At 33.1% G+C, this 16641-nt stretch overlaps 1 protein-coding gene across 1 annotated transcript; it reads right to left on the reverse strand.

The window, feature by feature from the left end:
* Nucleotides 1-10927: 10927 nt before the first annotated feature.
* Nucleotides 10928-14043, reverse strand: LOC123919810 (L-ascorbate peroxidase, cytosolic). Its single transcript, XM_045971816.1, has 10 exons — nt 13758-14043; nt 13445-13574; nt 12873-13047; nt 12699-12764; nt 12221-12269; nt 12048-12133; nt 11672-11751; nt 11480-11582; nt 11313-11371; nt 10928-11176 (listed from the first exon to the last, which is right to left on the reverse strand). The coding sequence occupies exons 2-10, from the start codon at nt 13561-13563 to the stop codon at nt 11161-11163; spliced, it is 753 nt and encodes a 250-aa protein (XP_045827772.1). The 5' UTR covers nt 13564-13574; nt 13758-14043; the 3' UTR covers nt 10928-11160.
* Nucleotides 14044-16641: the final 2598 nt, after the last annotated feature.

Consider the following 16641-nt stretch of genomic DNA (forward strand, 5'->3'; position numbering starts at 1 on the left):
CAACAAAATTGGGTGGCTAAGCTTTTGGGATATCAATTTGATGTAGTCTATAAACCTGGTCTTGAGAACAAGGGTGCAGATGCATTGTCGCGTCAGTTTGATGTTTCCCCGAACAATTCCATGGTTGCCCTTACGGATTCAGATGACAAGTTAGCACTTAATTCTATGATTTTCCGCCCCGAATGGCTAGATTTTAAGACTGTACATGCAGAAGTGCAGCAGGATCCAACATTACAGGGAATCATTTCAGCCTTAAAAAAGGGGGAAATAACAAAATCTGGGTTTATTCTTCAAAATGAGGTTCTTTTGTATCAAGACAGATTAGTTATGTCCGCTTCATCTATTTTCATTCCTACCATTCTCAAGGAATTTCACAGTACTCCTCAAGGTGGGCATTCCGGGTTTTATCGCACTTATCGTCGTTTGGCTGCTAATTTGTATTGGAAGGGTATGAAAAAGGATATCCAAACCTTTGTGCAAAATTGTACTGTCTGTCAATGCAACAAGTATGCAACTTCAACACCCGGTGGTCTGCTCCAGCCACTTCCAATACCAAATCAGGTATGGGCAGATATTTCCATGGATTTCATTACTGGCCTTCCAAAATCCAAAGGGTTCGAAGCTATTTTCGTAGTGGTAGACAGACTGTCAAAATATGCCCATTTTATCCTTCTTAAGCGTCCCTATTCTGCAAGATCTTTGGCTGAAACTTTCACCAAAGAAGTTGTTCGACTTCATGGAATTCCGGAATCTATTGTGAGTGACAGAGATCCCATCTTTGTTAGTAATTTCTGGCAGGAACTCTTTAAACAGCAAGGTACATTCTTGAAGTTCAGCACTGCATACCATCCTCAGACTGATGGTCAGACAGAAGTAGTTAACCGTTGCTTAGAGACTTTTCTTCGTTGTTTTATTGTTGATCAGCCTAAGACTTGGGCCATGTGGCTTCCTTGGGCGGAATATTGGTACAATACTACTTTTCATGCTTCTACAGGTACAACGCCGTTTGAAGTGGTGTATGGTCGTTCTGTTGGAGTAAGCCCTAAAAGCCAATCTATTTTGATAGAATCGTCTTTTGTATGATGACTTTGATTTATATATTTAATATATATAATAAGGCATTTCTTTATTATGTTTGTTTCAAACTAATAAAGTCCCTAGAATAGCTAGTCTAATTAATGGAACATTAAGTGTGACTTAATAGTGAGACTCCATTAAACATAATGACACTATTCTTAAAGTATCCATAGTCAAGTTTTACTGTGATGTGGGATAACAGTAAAACATAGAGACTATTATGTGAGTAGACCGATGACTTCATCTCACGAGTCATGGATATGAGATATCAAGTCTTCACATAGATATAAATATTAGGAGTAATATTTATATTGGATTGACCCGCCATGAGAATGCTACATTGTATGTTATGAAAAGTGTCATAAGTTATTCTCATAGTGATAATGGTGTATACCACCCTTCGACCTGAAACCACTATGGACCCTAGATGTGGAGTAGAATACTTAGTTGCCGTTCAAACATTGTCCGTAACAGGATGACTATAAAGTCGGTTGATGGGTACTCTACAAATCATGCTGAGGGACATGAGTGACCTAGATGGAATTTGCCCCTCTTACATAACAGGAGCAATATCTGTAGGCCTCTTGATGGAATATAACTGATAAAATGCGTGGCCACGCCGAACTAAGTCAATATGAGATATTGAGCTTATTCGTTGTTTAGTATATTCTGGGATCAAGAAATAAAATATTGAACCATACAAGGGTGACACGATCTATGCCTTGTGGTCAATATAGATATAAGGGCAAAGGGGTAATTATACATAAGATCGTTATCATAGAAAGGTATCGTCAGATCACATGACATTCTCGTCACTTGGGTAGCAGTGATGTGTTGCTAGATACCGCTCACTGTTTATAATATTAAATATGTGATTTAATATTATTGCCAACGTTACGAGAACCTATAGGGTCACACACAAAGAACAGATAGATGAGAGAAATAAATAAGTAAGACTTATTTATAAAATAATAAGTAGGACTTATTAGTAATTAAATAATTAAGTATGACTTATTATTTAATTTATGAAAATAGAGAAATACGGTCCAGCGTAAGGTACGGTGCAGTGCTTGGTTTGATGACCACACAAGTGGTTCTATAAATAGAACCCTTGTGATGAAGTTTTGTAAGCTTAACCTAATTCACAAAGTGAAACCTAGCCGCCGCTCTCTAAACCCTGTTCTCTCTGACTCTCTCGTGGAATTGGCTAGCACCGATCATCGGAGAAATTCTGTTCGTGTGGACTGAGTAGATGCATCGCTACTTTGCTTTGCTCGTGATCAGAAACAGTTTCTACTTCAAAGGTTCTGCACTTCAAGAGGTAAACACATAAACTTGTGGTTTTGTGTTCTTTGATTTGTGATTAATGGTTTAATCAAGATCCGTTCATCGGGATTGTTCCGCTAAGAAGATTAAATTTTTTGAAAAACTCCTCTTAAATCCCTTCAGTGGTATCAGAGCTTCGGTTCTGATTAAATCATTAATTCAACTCTCTTTGATGCATAGTGATGTTTATAACATGATATGATCGTGGATATGTGCATCAGCTTGATTAGATTTGTTTAATCGTATGATGAAGTTTTAAATTTTAATCGTCGAATTTAAAAGAGGACTGATTGCGTTATGTGCTTGAATAACATATGATTTTATGATAGCACGGTAACATGTGACTATTTCACTAGTTTTAAATATGATTCATTACTTTCTTCATCACCTAATTTGATATATGAGATATATACAATTTGATAAACGTGATGTGATATTCAATTTTAAAATATGATTCATTACTTTCTTCATCACCTAATGAATGCTTACATGAATATGATTCATAATTTTAAAATTGATCACCTTGTCCATACATATATGAGATATAATAACGGATGTGTGATTTTAAATAATGGAACAGTTTTAAATTCATTCGTGTACCGATGCAAAATTCTTTTCTTTTTTTTTTATAAAATTTCGCATTCAGTACTTGACTGATATGAATTAGTTATGTATATTCTCTGGAAATCGTTTCCATAAGTGTTTGTAACAAATCAGTAGCTATATGTGGTATAAATATATTTGTGAGACAAATAAAACTGTGATTTGATTTTTCTTAATGGTTAAGAGATCTTTGAATCAATTGCCCGTAATTTGTTGCGATTGGCTCATAATTATTATGATATGATTCAATACTATAAAATTGATTATGAATCAAAAGAGTTTTGATTAAATTACCATATTTGATAATTGGAGAATTGTCAAAGATTTAATTCCAAATATTTAATTTAGAATTAAAAGATTTGAATTAAACTTAATTGATTCAGTACTTTCAAAGGTACTTTCAAAGCCATTGTGAATCAAAAGGTTTGATTCTATTTTAAATTAATTATTTAAATTCATTTCATATATTCAAATTTGATTTGGTTTGTTTTTATTTGATAAAGTATATATGCATGCTTTATGTCCAAAACAAAACGTATAAAGTCAATGCTTTTAAAATTATTGATATTGTCATTAACATTTTAAAGTAGAAATTAATTACGTGAATATCCGATTTACATATATTAATTTAATTTATAATGATAACTATAATTTTAATTAGAGGTGTATAGTTATGGCCATAGTTTGTTTGATTTTATTTTGTTTGGTTTAAATACGACCTGTGTGTCGTGGTTTATTTAAAAATACGGCCTGCGTGTCGTAACAATTTATTTTATTTATTTAAATATTTTGTAAATTGTAAATTGCTCATGAGATGACCGGAGACAAAACCAAACAACGACGCCGGCGGAGTAACTTGAGAAGTCTGCTCGAGGGTCAAAGAATTGTAATAAATTAGTTTATTTAATTCTTTCGTTATTAGAAGGCCATAACTATACTACCCATGTTTATTTTATGTATGTGATGCATGAGATGTATGTTTTAATTATATTTGCCATGTATGTTTTATATAATTATTAAACGCATATTTACATGAATGTCATGTAAAGTGAAACGCGTGTATAAGATACACATGTCGGTGAGATCAAATTTAATTAAAAAATCCTTCAAGTACTCATAAAGACTAATATTGAAGATGTAGGTTTTGCCAACGCAAAGTGCATTTTCTATACTAGTAAGATGTGTCTATATTAAGTTTTATGCTTTCCAAAGAATAGCACCCTTCAAGATCAATATCGATTAATGTAGGTTTTGCCAACGTAAAGTGCATTGTCAATATTGATAAGTTGCGGTGAGATAACCAGTTTATCCGATTGCTATTTATTGGGTTTAACTTAACTAAAGAAAAATATAATATGATTATATGACTTTAGAAGCAAATGTTGGGTTATTCCATATGATGGATTAAAATAAGTGTTATTCACCCAACGGAAAGGATATGAGAGTTGTATGAGATACAATTGGAAACAGTTTCCTACCTAAATAACTACGTTTTGTGTAATCAGCCCAACACTGACTTAAAACAAAGTGAAATATGGATCTCATTCCCACTAGAAAATTTTCAACGGGATTTTCCGAATCAAATGTCGAGGGTCATTTGTTTTGAGTAAAATAGTGGGAGCATATTTAATTAAAGACCTAGTTAAATATGTTTTAATCATGATACAAATATTCTTATCTTCATAATTAGATATATTTGGCATATAGTTTATATTTTACTAAAGGTCCTTACGAAGGACATAAGGTTCGGAAAAGAGTTTCTGAATTGGTACATATATTGAGAATTGTTCTCAAATACGAGAAAAACTACTAATAGTTTTGAAAGAGTCAAAATGGAAGAAAGAAGTAAGACTTCTTCATACATCTTGTTATAGAAAGTTAAATTATTTACTTTTACATCTAAGGTATATGATACTAGATGCAAATTTCATATTTGTTGAAATATGAAATTGTTTTAAAGAAGTAAAAATTTGACTATAGATAAAGTCAACTTACGTTTAGAATGAAATAGTTTCATTGATCGTATAAGTTGAGTTTGACATGGAACCAAATAATTGTTATTAAGTTTCATTTAATAATAGAAGCATTGAGCCTAAACCTTGTATTGACAAGAAAAGGACTACTTGTTTCATTTCTCTTACTTCATTTACATTGCTAATAAGTTTAATAGATGTGAATATGTGTATTTGACACAAACTATGATTCTTTGAATTTGTTCAAAGAATTCATGAATGAATGAAGTAAAGGAAATTTTGAAAAGTATTTAGACCATACGAACATGTCGTGATGGTAAATGCTTAAATAAGAAGTATAATAATAACTATTTATATTACATCATGTTTGACATGTTTACATATAAGATAGTTCATTTATATCTCTTACGACTCTTTTTGAAAAATTATTTTAATTACAGTTATTCTTTACCCACAACAAGTTCCAATAAATCAAATCATAAAGACACCATATTCGATATGGAGGTAAGAGTACCTTATTTGACTTTATGATAGTTTGAGATTGTAAGGTTTATTAGATAAACTTAATCCCAAATTGAATGAATGTGTATTTGTGGAAGTACCTAAGGGATACTAATTTTACGACACTCTCTAGGATAAAAGTTGTTTTATTACATGAACTGAAATATTTCTTTAGAAGAAATATGTCTCTAAAAGAGACAGTGGGAGTGACGTAAAACTTGAGTAAATTCAAGTAACACAAAACACATGTCCTTTCAAAATTGGAACACGAATCAATTCCACAAGGTTGTTATTGGATCACCAATTCGAGTAGCACAAGACCTATATAAGTCGGATATGTCATATCACACGGTTGAGAGACATGGTTTTACCATGACTCAACAAGGTGATCTGATGCTCATAGAAGATGAAAATGTGACTTATTAGGAGGTCGTGAGTGACCTATATTCTGAGAAGTGGCGGAATCTTAAATAGAGTTCATGTGCACAAACCATATATTGATATTGGTTTTGACATCTAAATGGGTAAGACTCATATGATGAAATTGGGTCTTGTTATAAAGACTCATATGGATGGTATTGTGAATACCTTTATGGTGTGATTGGATGTGAAAGGTTTCACACAAATCATGATGCAATTATGATGAAACCTTTATTTCAATCATAGTGCTTAAACTCATTTGATTCCACTTGCAATTATTGTATGTTTTACTACGAGTTCTGGCAGATGGACAACGAGGTTACATTTCTTAATTGGAATGACCTTACATATGTATTTGACATATGGATAGGGTTTTGTTAATCTAAAGGATGCTAGAAAAGTATATAAATTACAAAATTCATTTGTGAATTTGTTCAAATTTCTCAAAGTTGAATTATCAATTTTATTGATCAAGTTTTATGAAAACAAAGATTAATAAAGGAAATCTTGTGCACACAAGAAAGTCAGTGGGAGTATTTAAATTAATCTGGTATTGTATGTGGATGACATACTGATCATCAAGACAATTTTCATACACTACACATGTAAGACATGATTAGGTAATTGTTTCTTGATGAAATACTTAGGTGAGACTTCCTAAAAGTTAGGAATCAAGATCTATAGAGATAGATTGTTGATATATATCAACCTTAGCCTATGTACAAATTTGATGAAGTGTACAGACACCTCATGTGCTTAATTTTATTGAAATTATTGCATACATCACATGATGTATTTTTGTCTCAAAGACAATATCCAACCTCATTGGATGAGAAAGGGATGCATGAGAAGTATCCAAATGCTTTGGCAATTGGATTGATCATGTATATCATGATATGTACTAGACCAGATGTACTATATGCTATTAGTATAAACAATATGTACCAATTATTTCTAGTGATTGTCATTAGATCACCATCAAGAATATCCATGGATATCTTAAAATCACTAAGGATGACTTCTTGATCGGATCTGGAAATGATCATTGTAAATGAGTTACAATGATATTGATTGTCCAAAACCGAAGAACAGTATACCCAGATTGTAGTCTGGAATAAACTTTATGCTCGGATGTCAAATCTGTAAGCTTACAAGCTTCAGAAGATTGATATATCTATTACAAAGGTCAAATATATGATTTGAATCGTTTGTCTCATAAGATGAGGCAGAAAATTGTTTTCCTTATATTGCAGATTCCCTTGACCTCATTAAAGATGGTAATGGTTTAATCTTGCAAGCAACGGAAAACCAGATCTCACCAACGATTCAAATACAAGTTTTGACACTTGATTTCTTTTTATAGAAGATCAAAAGTGTAAATTGGAAGATGTATCGGGTACCAACATAGGAAAGAGTTTCTTATCCACTAATAGAAAATCTTGCATAGAAGATGCTTGATGATGACGCTAGTCCAATAGATGTTGAGTTAATATCTGATTGGCTTTAGTGCTAGTGGGAGATTGTTGGAGTAAGCCCTAAAAGCCAATCTATTTTGATAGAATCGTCTTTTGTATGATGACTTTGATTTATATATTTAATATATATAATAAGGCATTTCTTTATTATGTTTGTTTCAAACTAATAAAGTCCCTAGAATAGCTAGTCTAATTAATGGAACATTAAGTGTGACTTAATAGTGAGACTCCATTAAACATAATGACACTATTCTTAAAGTATCCATAGTCAAGTTTTACTGTGATGTGGGATAACAGTAAAACATAGAGACTATTATGTGAGTAGACCGATGACTTCATCTCACGAGTCATGGATATGAGATATCAAGTCTTCACATAGATATAAATATTAGGAGTAATATTTATATTGGATTGACCCGCCATGAGAATGCTACATTGTATGTTATGAAAAGTGTCATAAGTTATTCTCATAGTGATAATGGTGTATACCACCCTTCGACCTGAAACCACTATGGACCCTAGATGTGGAGTAGAATACTTAGTTGCCGTTCAAACATTGTCCGTAACAGGATGACTATAAAGTCGGTTGATGGGTACTCTACAAATCATGCTGAGGGACATGAGTGACCTAGATGGAATTTGCCCCTCTTACATAACAGGAGCAATATCTGTAGGCCTCTTGATGGAATATAACTGATAAAATGCGTGGCCACGCCGAACTAAGTCAATATGAGATATTGAGCTTATTCGTTGTTTAGTATATTCTGGGATCAAGAAATAAAATATTGAACCATACAAGGGTGACACGATCTATGCCTTGTGGTCAATATAGATATAAGGGCAAAGGGGTAATTATACATAAGATCGTTATCATAGAAAGGTATCGTCAGATCACATGACATTCTCGTCACTTGGGTAGCAGTGATGTGTTGCTAGATACCGCTCACTGTTTATAATATTAAATATGTGATTTAATATTATTGCCAACGTTACGAGAACCTATAGGGTCACACACAAAGAACAGATAGATGAGAGAAATAAATAAGTAAGACTTATTTATAAAATAATAAGTAGGACTTATTAGTAATTAAATAATTAAGTATGACTTATTATTTAATTTATGAAAATAGAGAAATACGGTCCAGCGTAAGGTACGGTGCAGTGCTTGGTTTGATGACCACACAAGTGGTTCTATAAATAGAACCCTTGTGATGAAGTTTTGTAAGCTTAACCTAATTCACAAAGTGAAACCTAGCCGCCGCTCTCTAAACCCTGTTCTCTCTGACTCTCTCGTGGAATTGGCTAGCACCGATCATCGGAGAAATTCTGTTCGTGTGGACTGAGTAGATGCATCGCTACTTTGCTTTGCTCGTGATCAGAAACAGTTTCTACTTCAAAGGTTCTGCACTTCAAGAGGTAAACACATAAACTTGTGGTTTTGTGTTCTTTGATTTGTGATTAATGGTTTAATCAAGATCCGTTCATCGGGATTGTTCCGCTAAGAAGATTAAATTTTTTGAAAAACTCCTCTTAAATCCCTTCACGTTCCCCTCCGGTTATCACTAATTATTTACCGGGCGAAGTTAAAGTGGAAGCTGTTCAACGTGACTTGGCTGATCGTGATGAATGCTTGCGACAACTGAAGCATCATCTATCCCGTGCTAGTGACCGAATGAAGACACAGGCAGATAGACATCGTAAAGAACGTTCTTTTGAAGTGGGTGATTTGGTTTTCTTGAAGTTGAGACCTCATGTACAACAATCTGTTGCGGCTAGAATTTGTCCCAAGCTGTCTCCGAGGTATTTTGGTCCGTTTAAGGTGATTGAACGTGTTGGGGCTGTTGCTTACAGGTTGGAGTTACCTCCTACATCTCGAATCCATCCTGTTTTCCATGTGTCCTTGCTTAAGAAAACTGTTGGTGATGCTGTAGTTCATTCAACTCTTCCTGCTAGTTTGGAGGCTAGTGAAGATTCTATATGGGAACCAGAGACAGCTTTAGAACAACGGACAGTGATCCGACATGGCATATCTATTTCTCAAGTTCTTATCCATTGGAAGAACAAGCCTATTGAGGAAGCTACCTGGGAAGATAAAGACTTCAACATTGGTCAATTTCCTTCCTTCAGCCTTGAGGACAAGGCTGTTTCTCTTGGCGGCGGCAATGATAGCGCACAGACTAAAGAGAAGGGTAAACCCGTCATTTGGAGGGTTTATCAAAGGAGAAACAAAAAATTAAAATAAATAAATAAATAATATAATATTAGTGTGTTAGTTTGAATTTTAAAAAGTTAGTTATTGGTTGTGGATTGTATTTAAGTTTGATGTTTGTTATTTTTTATTTTATGTTGGAAGTTATTAGGAAGTTATTTGGCCAGAAGAAGTTATCTTCTGAGAGAGCAAACTGCTCTGATACATTTGCAGATTGTATTTTCCTTTGTACATTGATGAAAATCGCAAGTTTACTTGCAAAAGCCTTTTCTCTATAATTCTGGTTGTTATCATGGATGCAGTGGTATTATTAGAGGTCGTCAAGGCGAGTGGCTTGATGGTATCGCAAAAGGTGTTGGTAGTTGTATTGCTTTTCTGGCGGAGTTGTGGGGTGTGTTTGAAGGCTTGTCGTTTACAAGGCAATTAGTTTTATGGCGGTTGAACTTAACATTGATTTTGTTGCAGTAGTTCAAGCGATTAAGAAAGGTAGCTTGAATAGCCCGGCGGGTACGATCCTTGGTGAAGAACATTCGACGGCTAATGGAGTTGGAGTGAGATGTTATAATTGAACATGATTGAACAATGAACATGTTTACTGTGTGTATTGAATGCTGATGCATTGCCAAATACTAGTATTGGGTGTACTTTGAAGGCACCAAAAGCTTAAACTATTCATTAACTTCTTCACAGCTAGTATCTGAACAAAGATAACTGAACAGGTCATCACCTTTTATGCGACTTAAAATTAAAGATTTTTCTGACCAAGATTTAGGATGCGCATTTGGCTAAGTTTTTTTGGATTATAATAATCTCTTTTCATGTATCTTTTCCGATTACAAAACCTAGTCAAAAAAATTATCAAACATAATAATAATCAATGCCAACTATTTCATTTTTCTGAAGCAAACACTTCTTTTGACAAGTTATCAAGTTTAAAGGGCAAAAAGTGCAAATTGAAAATAGCCGATTACCAGTATTTTTAGAATCTTAACTTTAGATTGATTTATTGAAACATATCTACCCAGATAAATAGTTGTGAAAAATCTAGCAATTATTTGAAAAAACTTGTAAAAAACACGTTCATCCTATTTCCATGATGATATCCATGAGCTCTTCAAAATAGTTTGTAGGAGCTTATACAAAAACAATCTTATTTTCTTTTGTTATAGACTGAAAATTAAGTTGTTTATCCAACCCAATATAAAATTGTTAATTTACTGACCCTACAAAGGGGTTTCACAAAAATCAATTCTAGACAGTTTATTACACGCAACTTAAACAAAAGCAATTAATATAAGGAAAACACAATAGCTTTGGAAATGCGGTAATAGTGAGATTGGAGGTTAAAAAACCGAAATAGCTGGGAATTACCACTTAAACAATGTTATTTAACAGATGATCAACAATAGAGAAAACAATCAAACTTCCCATTCATCATGTCTGACAAAATACATCCAAAAACTACCCAACTTCGATGAACCCACATGAAAATAAAGAGTAATGTCTCTGAAATTTATGCAAGATTTAGGGCACTGCCATCTTTCTACCACCACCGCACGCACAAGTGTCGCTTAGCTTAGGCATCTGCAAACCTGTAAGAGTAAAAACACATAAAATGAATCAACTCCAAATGGACAATACAAAAACATAACAAAGATGTACCAGAAGTATACCAGAAGTATAAATATAAGCTTAGAAGATTAACAAATAAGAGATACTATAACTTACCCAAGCTCAGAGAGCTTAAGATGAGCCTCAGCATAATCAGCAAAGAAAGCATCTTCATCCTGCAACCATTGGCAAAGGAAAATTATATAATTAACTTGTCATCATGAGACAATAATAATATAATTCTGACAATAATTTCGTAGAAAAGATTATGGTAATATACATACCGCAGCATATTTCTCAACAAGTGGGCGGAATACTGGGTCAGACAGAAGTGCATTGTCAGTTGGCAATTTAAGAAGGCCTTCCTTCTCACCACTCAACAACTCCCTAATAATTTACACACAACATCAATAATAAGAATTTAAAACTGTAAAAAAGGGGGCATGGATGAAAATATTGTTGTCAAATGGACTTACGTGAAGTATGAGTTGTCGAAGATGAGAGGATTAGAAGTCCAGGGTCCCTCAAATCCAGAACGCTCCTTGTGAGCGGCTCCCTACCAAAATACAAGCACAATCGAAACAGTCACAACCTCAATTTAGAATACATTATTTTACATAATAAATTACAGAAGTTACAATACAGTCTACTGATTTTTTTTTAAGGCAGGAGTGTCAAGTTTTTGGACATGCAGGCACATTAGCAATTACTAGTAATTAACCACAGTTTTTTACCACATCATGTATTGTACAAAAACAATACCAAAGCAGTTTAAAACTTCCATAACTATGCAAGTGTCAATATCAAACGTAACTAATAGTAAACTCAAACAAGGGACAAGTTTTAACATACAATGGTGTGGCCACCGGATAGAGCAACAATGTCCTGATCACTAAGCCCCATAGCTTTACCAAACACATCCCTCAAGTGGTCAGAACCTGCAAATATTAAGAATAAAATCATGAGCCAAACAACAACTATCAATCATAAGAAGTAATAGTACATCACAAATCCAGAACACTAACCCTTTGTTGCATCAGGCAAGCGACCCTCTGGTGGTGGCTCAGGCTTGTCCTGTAAGTTCCAAAACAAAACGGTCACTATTAGCATCAACAACTGTTTTGTTGAAAATAGCGTAAGAAAAAATACTCCAATCAGTGTGTGCATAATTACAAAACATGCAAAGGAGACACAAAGCAATCCCAAATATCACACATGATTAATTGCTGTGTAATTATGTCCACAATTCAATTACCAATTTAAAATCTTACAATAATTTCAGAACATGTTATAAAGATTAACATGAAAAGTAGTACTTATCAAGAGATATAATTCCAATCATTATAATCCAGGAAGTTATAACCAATAATTGATTTGCAAATCATATAAAAAAGATTGGCAGACCAAAAAGTGTAAGTTCCATCATAATTTGAATTAAACAAAAATATCATCTAATCTAAAATCAATAAAGAGAAACAAAAGTAATGGTCCAGTCCAACATACCTCCCTACCGGGGTGGAAAGGAACTTCAGGTCCACCAGTAATCTCAACAGCAACAACTCCACCCAACTGCATCACCAAAAAAATAAAAACCATCAACCACAAAATTCAAATGCTCAAATGATTTCAGATCTAACAACCAACAAAACAATACAAAAACAAATAACATATCCCTACCTGATAGAAATCGGCGTAACTCAAAGTAGGGAATTGTTCCTTAAGAGGCTCCAATAGCCTAACAGCAATATCGAGACCGGCGTTAGCACCGTGAGCAAGCTCAGCTTGGTGCTTGATGGTTCCGAAAGGACCTCCAGTCTTTGTCGCTGTATCAAAAGTACCAGCAGAGTGCCATCTGCACACACAAATCATCAAACAAAAAATCAGACACAAACAATCATACAAAAAATCACACACCAATAATCATACAAAAAATCACATAAAAAATCATCGCACACAATCACACACAAATCATCAGAAAAAAAAAATTATACAAAAAACACACTAAAATCATCACAAAAAAATCATCTAGCAAAAAACACTCAATCATCAGAAAAAAATCATCCAACAAAAAACACTCAAATCATCAGAAAAAAATCACCCAACAAAAAACACTCAAATCATCACAAAAAAAATCACAGTCAAATCACTACAAAAAATTCATCGGAAAAAATTAAGCACAGCAATCTACAAAGTCAAAACCATAAAAAACAACGATCCTATAAAAAAAATAAGCAGAAAATGAAACTTACGCCAAACGGAGAATTAGAGGAGCGCATTTCTTCTCAGCGATGAAACCTCTGAGCTTCCTTTTCGCCTTCTCAATAGCTTTTTGGTAATCAGCACTGACGGTTGGGTAAGATTTTCCCATAGCTTACGATTCTGCAACAAAAATCACATCACATAACAGAATCATAATCAGATCATCACAAATCGAACAAAAACAAGATCAAAATATGGATCTAAAAACACTGATTCTAAATTGTTATAGATTATCAATTAACTGCGATAACTACTATTAGAGTATTGAATTAAGCTGAATCGAAGTGAAAAAACTGAACGAACCTCGAAATCTGAGAAGAAAAACGGTTGAGTTTAACCCTAGTGATGAATGACACGAGGAGAGCACAAGCCAAAGAGTGAAGAGCGTGTGTTGGAGAAATGAACAACACGAAATATAAAGGGAAGAAAGTTCTAGTAGGTGATTGTGAGGCGTTGGATTGGATTGGGATCGTGTGGTTGTTATGGATTTGAAAAGTTGACGGTTAGGATGAACCTGGACGTGTAAATGTACGGTGTGACTTTATTGGTAGGTGAGGTAGGTTTTGGATTGGAATGGAGTGAAAGAAGTGAGATGAAAATGCAGAAATGGAAAAAATGGAATTAATTAAGAAATGTTTGAAAGGTTTATTGATTTTTTTTATGGAAAATGCTAACCGGTGCCCCTGGGCACTGATTAAGGTAACTAAAGATAGTATTATTATCTTGAAACTTGTGAAGTCTACATCTTAAAAGTTTAAATTTTTGTTTTTTCAATGCAATTTTTTTCTTTTCTTTCCCTTTTTAGTTCCTTAACTAGTGCCCTGGGGCACTAGTTAGCATGACCCTTTTTTTATTTATTATTTTTTAATAAACAAAAGTTATTGCGTTTTGAGATGCGTGAAAACGGGTTCCGTTGCGTGATGAGTCATGACATTAGCAACATTGTTGACTATAAACCCGAAAAGAAAATGTCACATTAAAAATTGGATCTCAAAACAATAAATTATTTTAGATTTTTACTATATTTAAATGTTTTATCCTAAATAAAAATAAATAACCATTTTTATGGTTTGATATTTAATGGAAGATCTAACTCGTTAAATGAATATCAGCTTTTTTATTTTTTTGGTACATGAATATCAGCTAAATTTACTCTATCAAAAAATAGAATATCAGCTAAATTTATGGTATACAGTTGTCAACCAAGAATATCTTATTTTAGAAAAAAGATAGTGTTGATTCCTTAGACCATTAGCAATGGTGTTGAAAGAAGGGTGTTGAGTGTTAAAAATTATTGGAAAGGGTGTGTTGAAGAAGGGTGTTCAGTGATGTGGAGGAGGGAAGTGTTAAACAAACTCAACATAGTTGAATGCTGGCCCCACGAGACACTTGGCAGTCCGTGATTGACTGTCTGGATTTTTATGACATTTTATCTTTTAACTCAATTATTTCATTGCAAATTATTTTTTTATTTTTTTACCAAAATTCATGATTTTCTTTTGTCTATAAATAGAGATTTGGTTCATTTGATTTGGACACAAAAAAAAATCAAGTTTTTCACTATTTTAATCTTATTATTATCTTTCTATTAGTGTTTATTTTGAAGTTTTAGTTTTTTTTTTTAGTAAAATGGATTCTAATAATCATTTGGGTTATTTGTATCGTACTAATTATCTTGCTTGTGTGTTGCATTGCATTTTAAATTAATTGTTTCGTACTAATTAAGTTACTTATGTGTTGTATTTTAAATTAAGTTAAGATGATTTGTATCGTATAAATTATTTAAATAAATTTTGTTTTTATTACAAAAAAATGTTAAGTGTTTATTATTTTAATTTAATTTTAATCGATAATTGTAATTTTATGTAACCATAAAAACAAAAATATAAATTTAAATAAGAATTTGAAATAAAAAGTAGTGGGGTAGAGTGTTGAGTGAAAAACTATTGGAGAGGGTAAAAGTTGAATGAATGTTGAATGAGTAAGTGGAAGAAAAAGAAAATGATGTGGAGTGTTGAAAGTTGAAAAAGGTGATGTTGAATGATATAACCATTGTAAATGGTCTTAGTAAAAAGAGTTTAATCGGAGATTTTAGCGGCTAATTTAGCTCTTCGGAAAAAGGAAAAAAAAATAGTCTAGTGACTAGAAATTCCACTTTTAAAGTGGTTAAGTGGGATAATTGGAGTTTGAATCCCGACCCCTGCATACATATTGCAATATCTCTGTCAACTAAACTAATATCGTGAACCTAATCAGAACATTTCTAATAGAGTATTATAAAAGTTTATGTGTAACATTAACAATAAAATATTGACTTGACATGCGATGTAAAATTATGCGTTCTATAGATTTAATTAAAATTGTTTAATTAAAGAGTTCAATAGTTTTTTTTTTTTGACACAAGTGAGTTCTATATAATTCAAATATTAATTTTATGCATTTAAAAGTGTAAAAATGAGAGAGAAAGGTTATATTGGTTGGTTAAATAATTTAGGAGTGAAATTACTCGTTAGAGGAAAATATATAAAAGTATTATAAAATTGAGTTGGTACGCATGAACCTACTTAAAATCATAAAATGTGTACTTTAAAATTCTACCACTAGAGATGTTATTAGAATACTTAGAGCGACATTATCAACCAATTAAAATTATTATATACTCTCTCTTGTCACTAAGAAAAAAAACCATTTAGAGTGACACTATCAACCAATTAAAATTATTACACACTCTCTCCGATCACTCTTATAAGGAAAAAAAAAAAATCACTTTTTAGCTTTATAAATAAAACTCCTCCTTCTAACTAACTGGCAGCACCACATAAACACTTCCAAACAAACTCAATACCACATCGGCACTTGTTGTAACTAACTACTAACTAATTATTCTACTTGCTAGTCGAGTGTTGATACAATTGCTTGTCCTCGAATATCTCCCCTACAAACACAAGGAGGTTCATGACAAGGAACCACCTTGAGTTTCGTTCTTATAGTAGCATAGTTGGAACGAGAGAGCAGTTTGGTGAAATGATCAGTCAGCTAACATGAAGCATGTTGAGGTGTTTAGAAAGGATTTCTCGCGTACAAAGTGTATAATCCGATTAATATGCGTGATTCAGGAGTGAAGAATGAGACTATGAGCAAGTGAAACTGCATTGAGATTGTCACATAACAACAATGCAGGAGTGTA

The sequence above is a fragment of the Trifolium pratense genome, linkage group LG4, assembly GCF_020283565.1.
Source record: "Trifolium pratense cultivar HEN17-A07 linkage group LG4, ARS_RC_1.1, whole genome shotgun sequence".
Taxonomy (NCBI): Eukaryota; Viridiplantae; Streptophyta; class Magnoliopsida; order Fabales; family Fabaceae; genus Trifolium; species Trifolium pratense.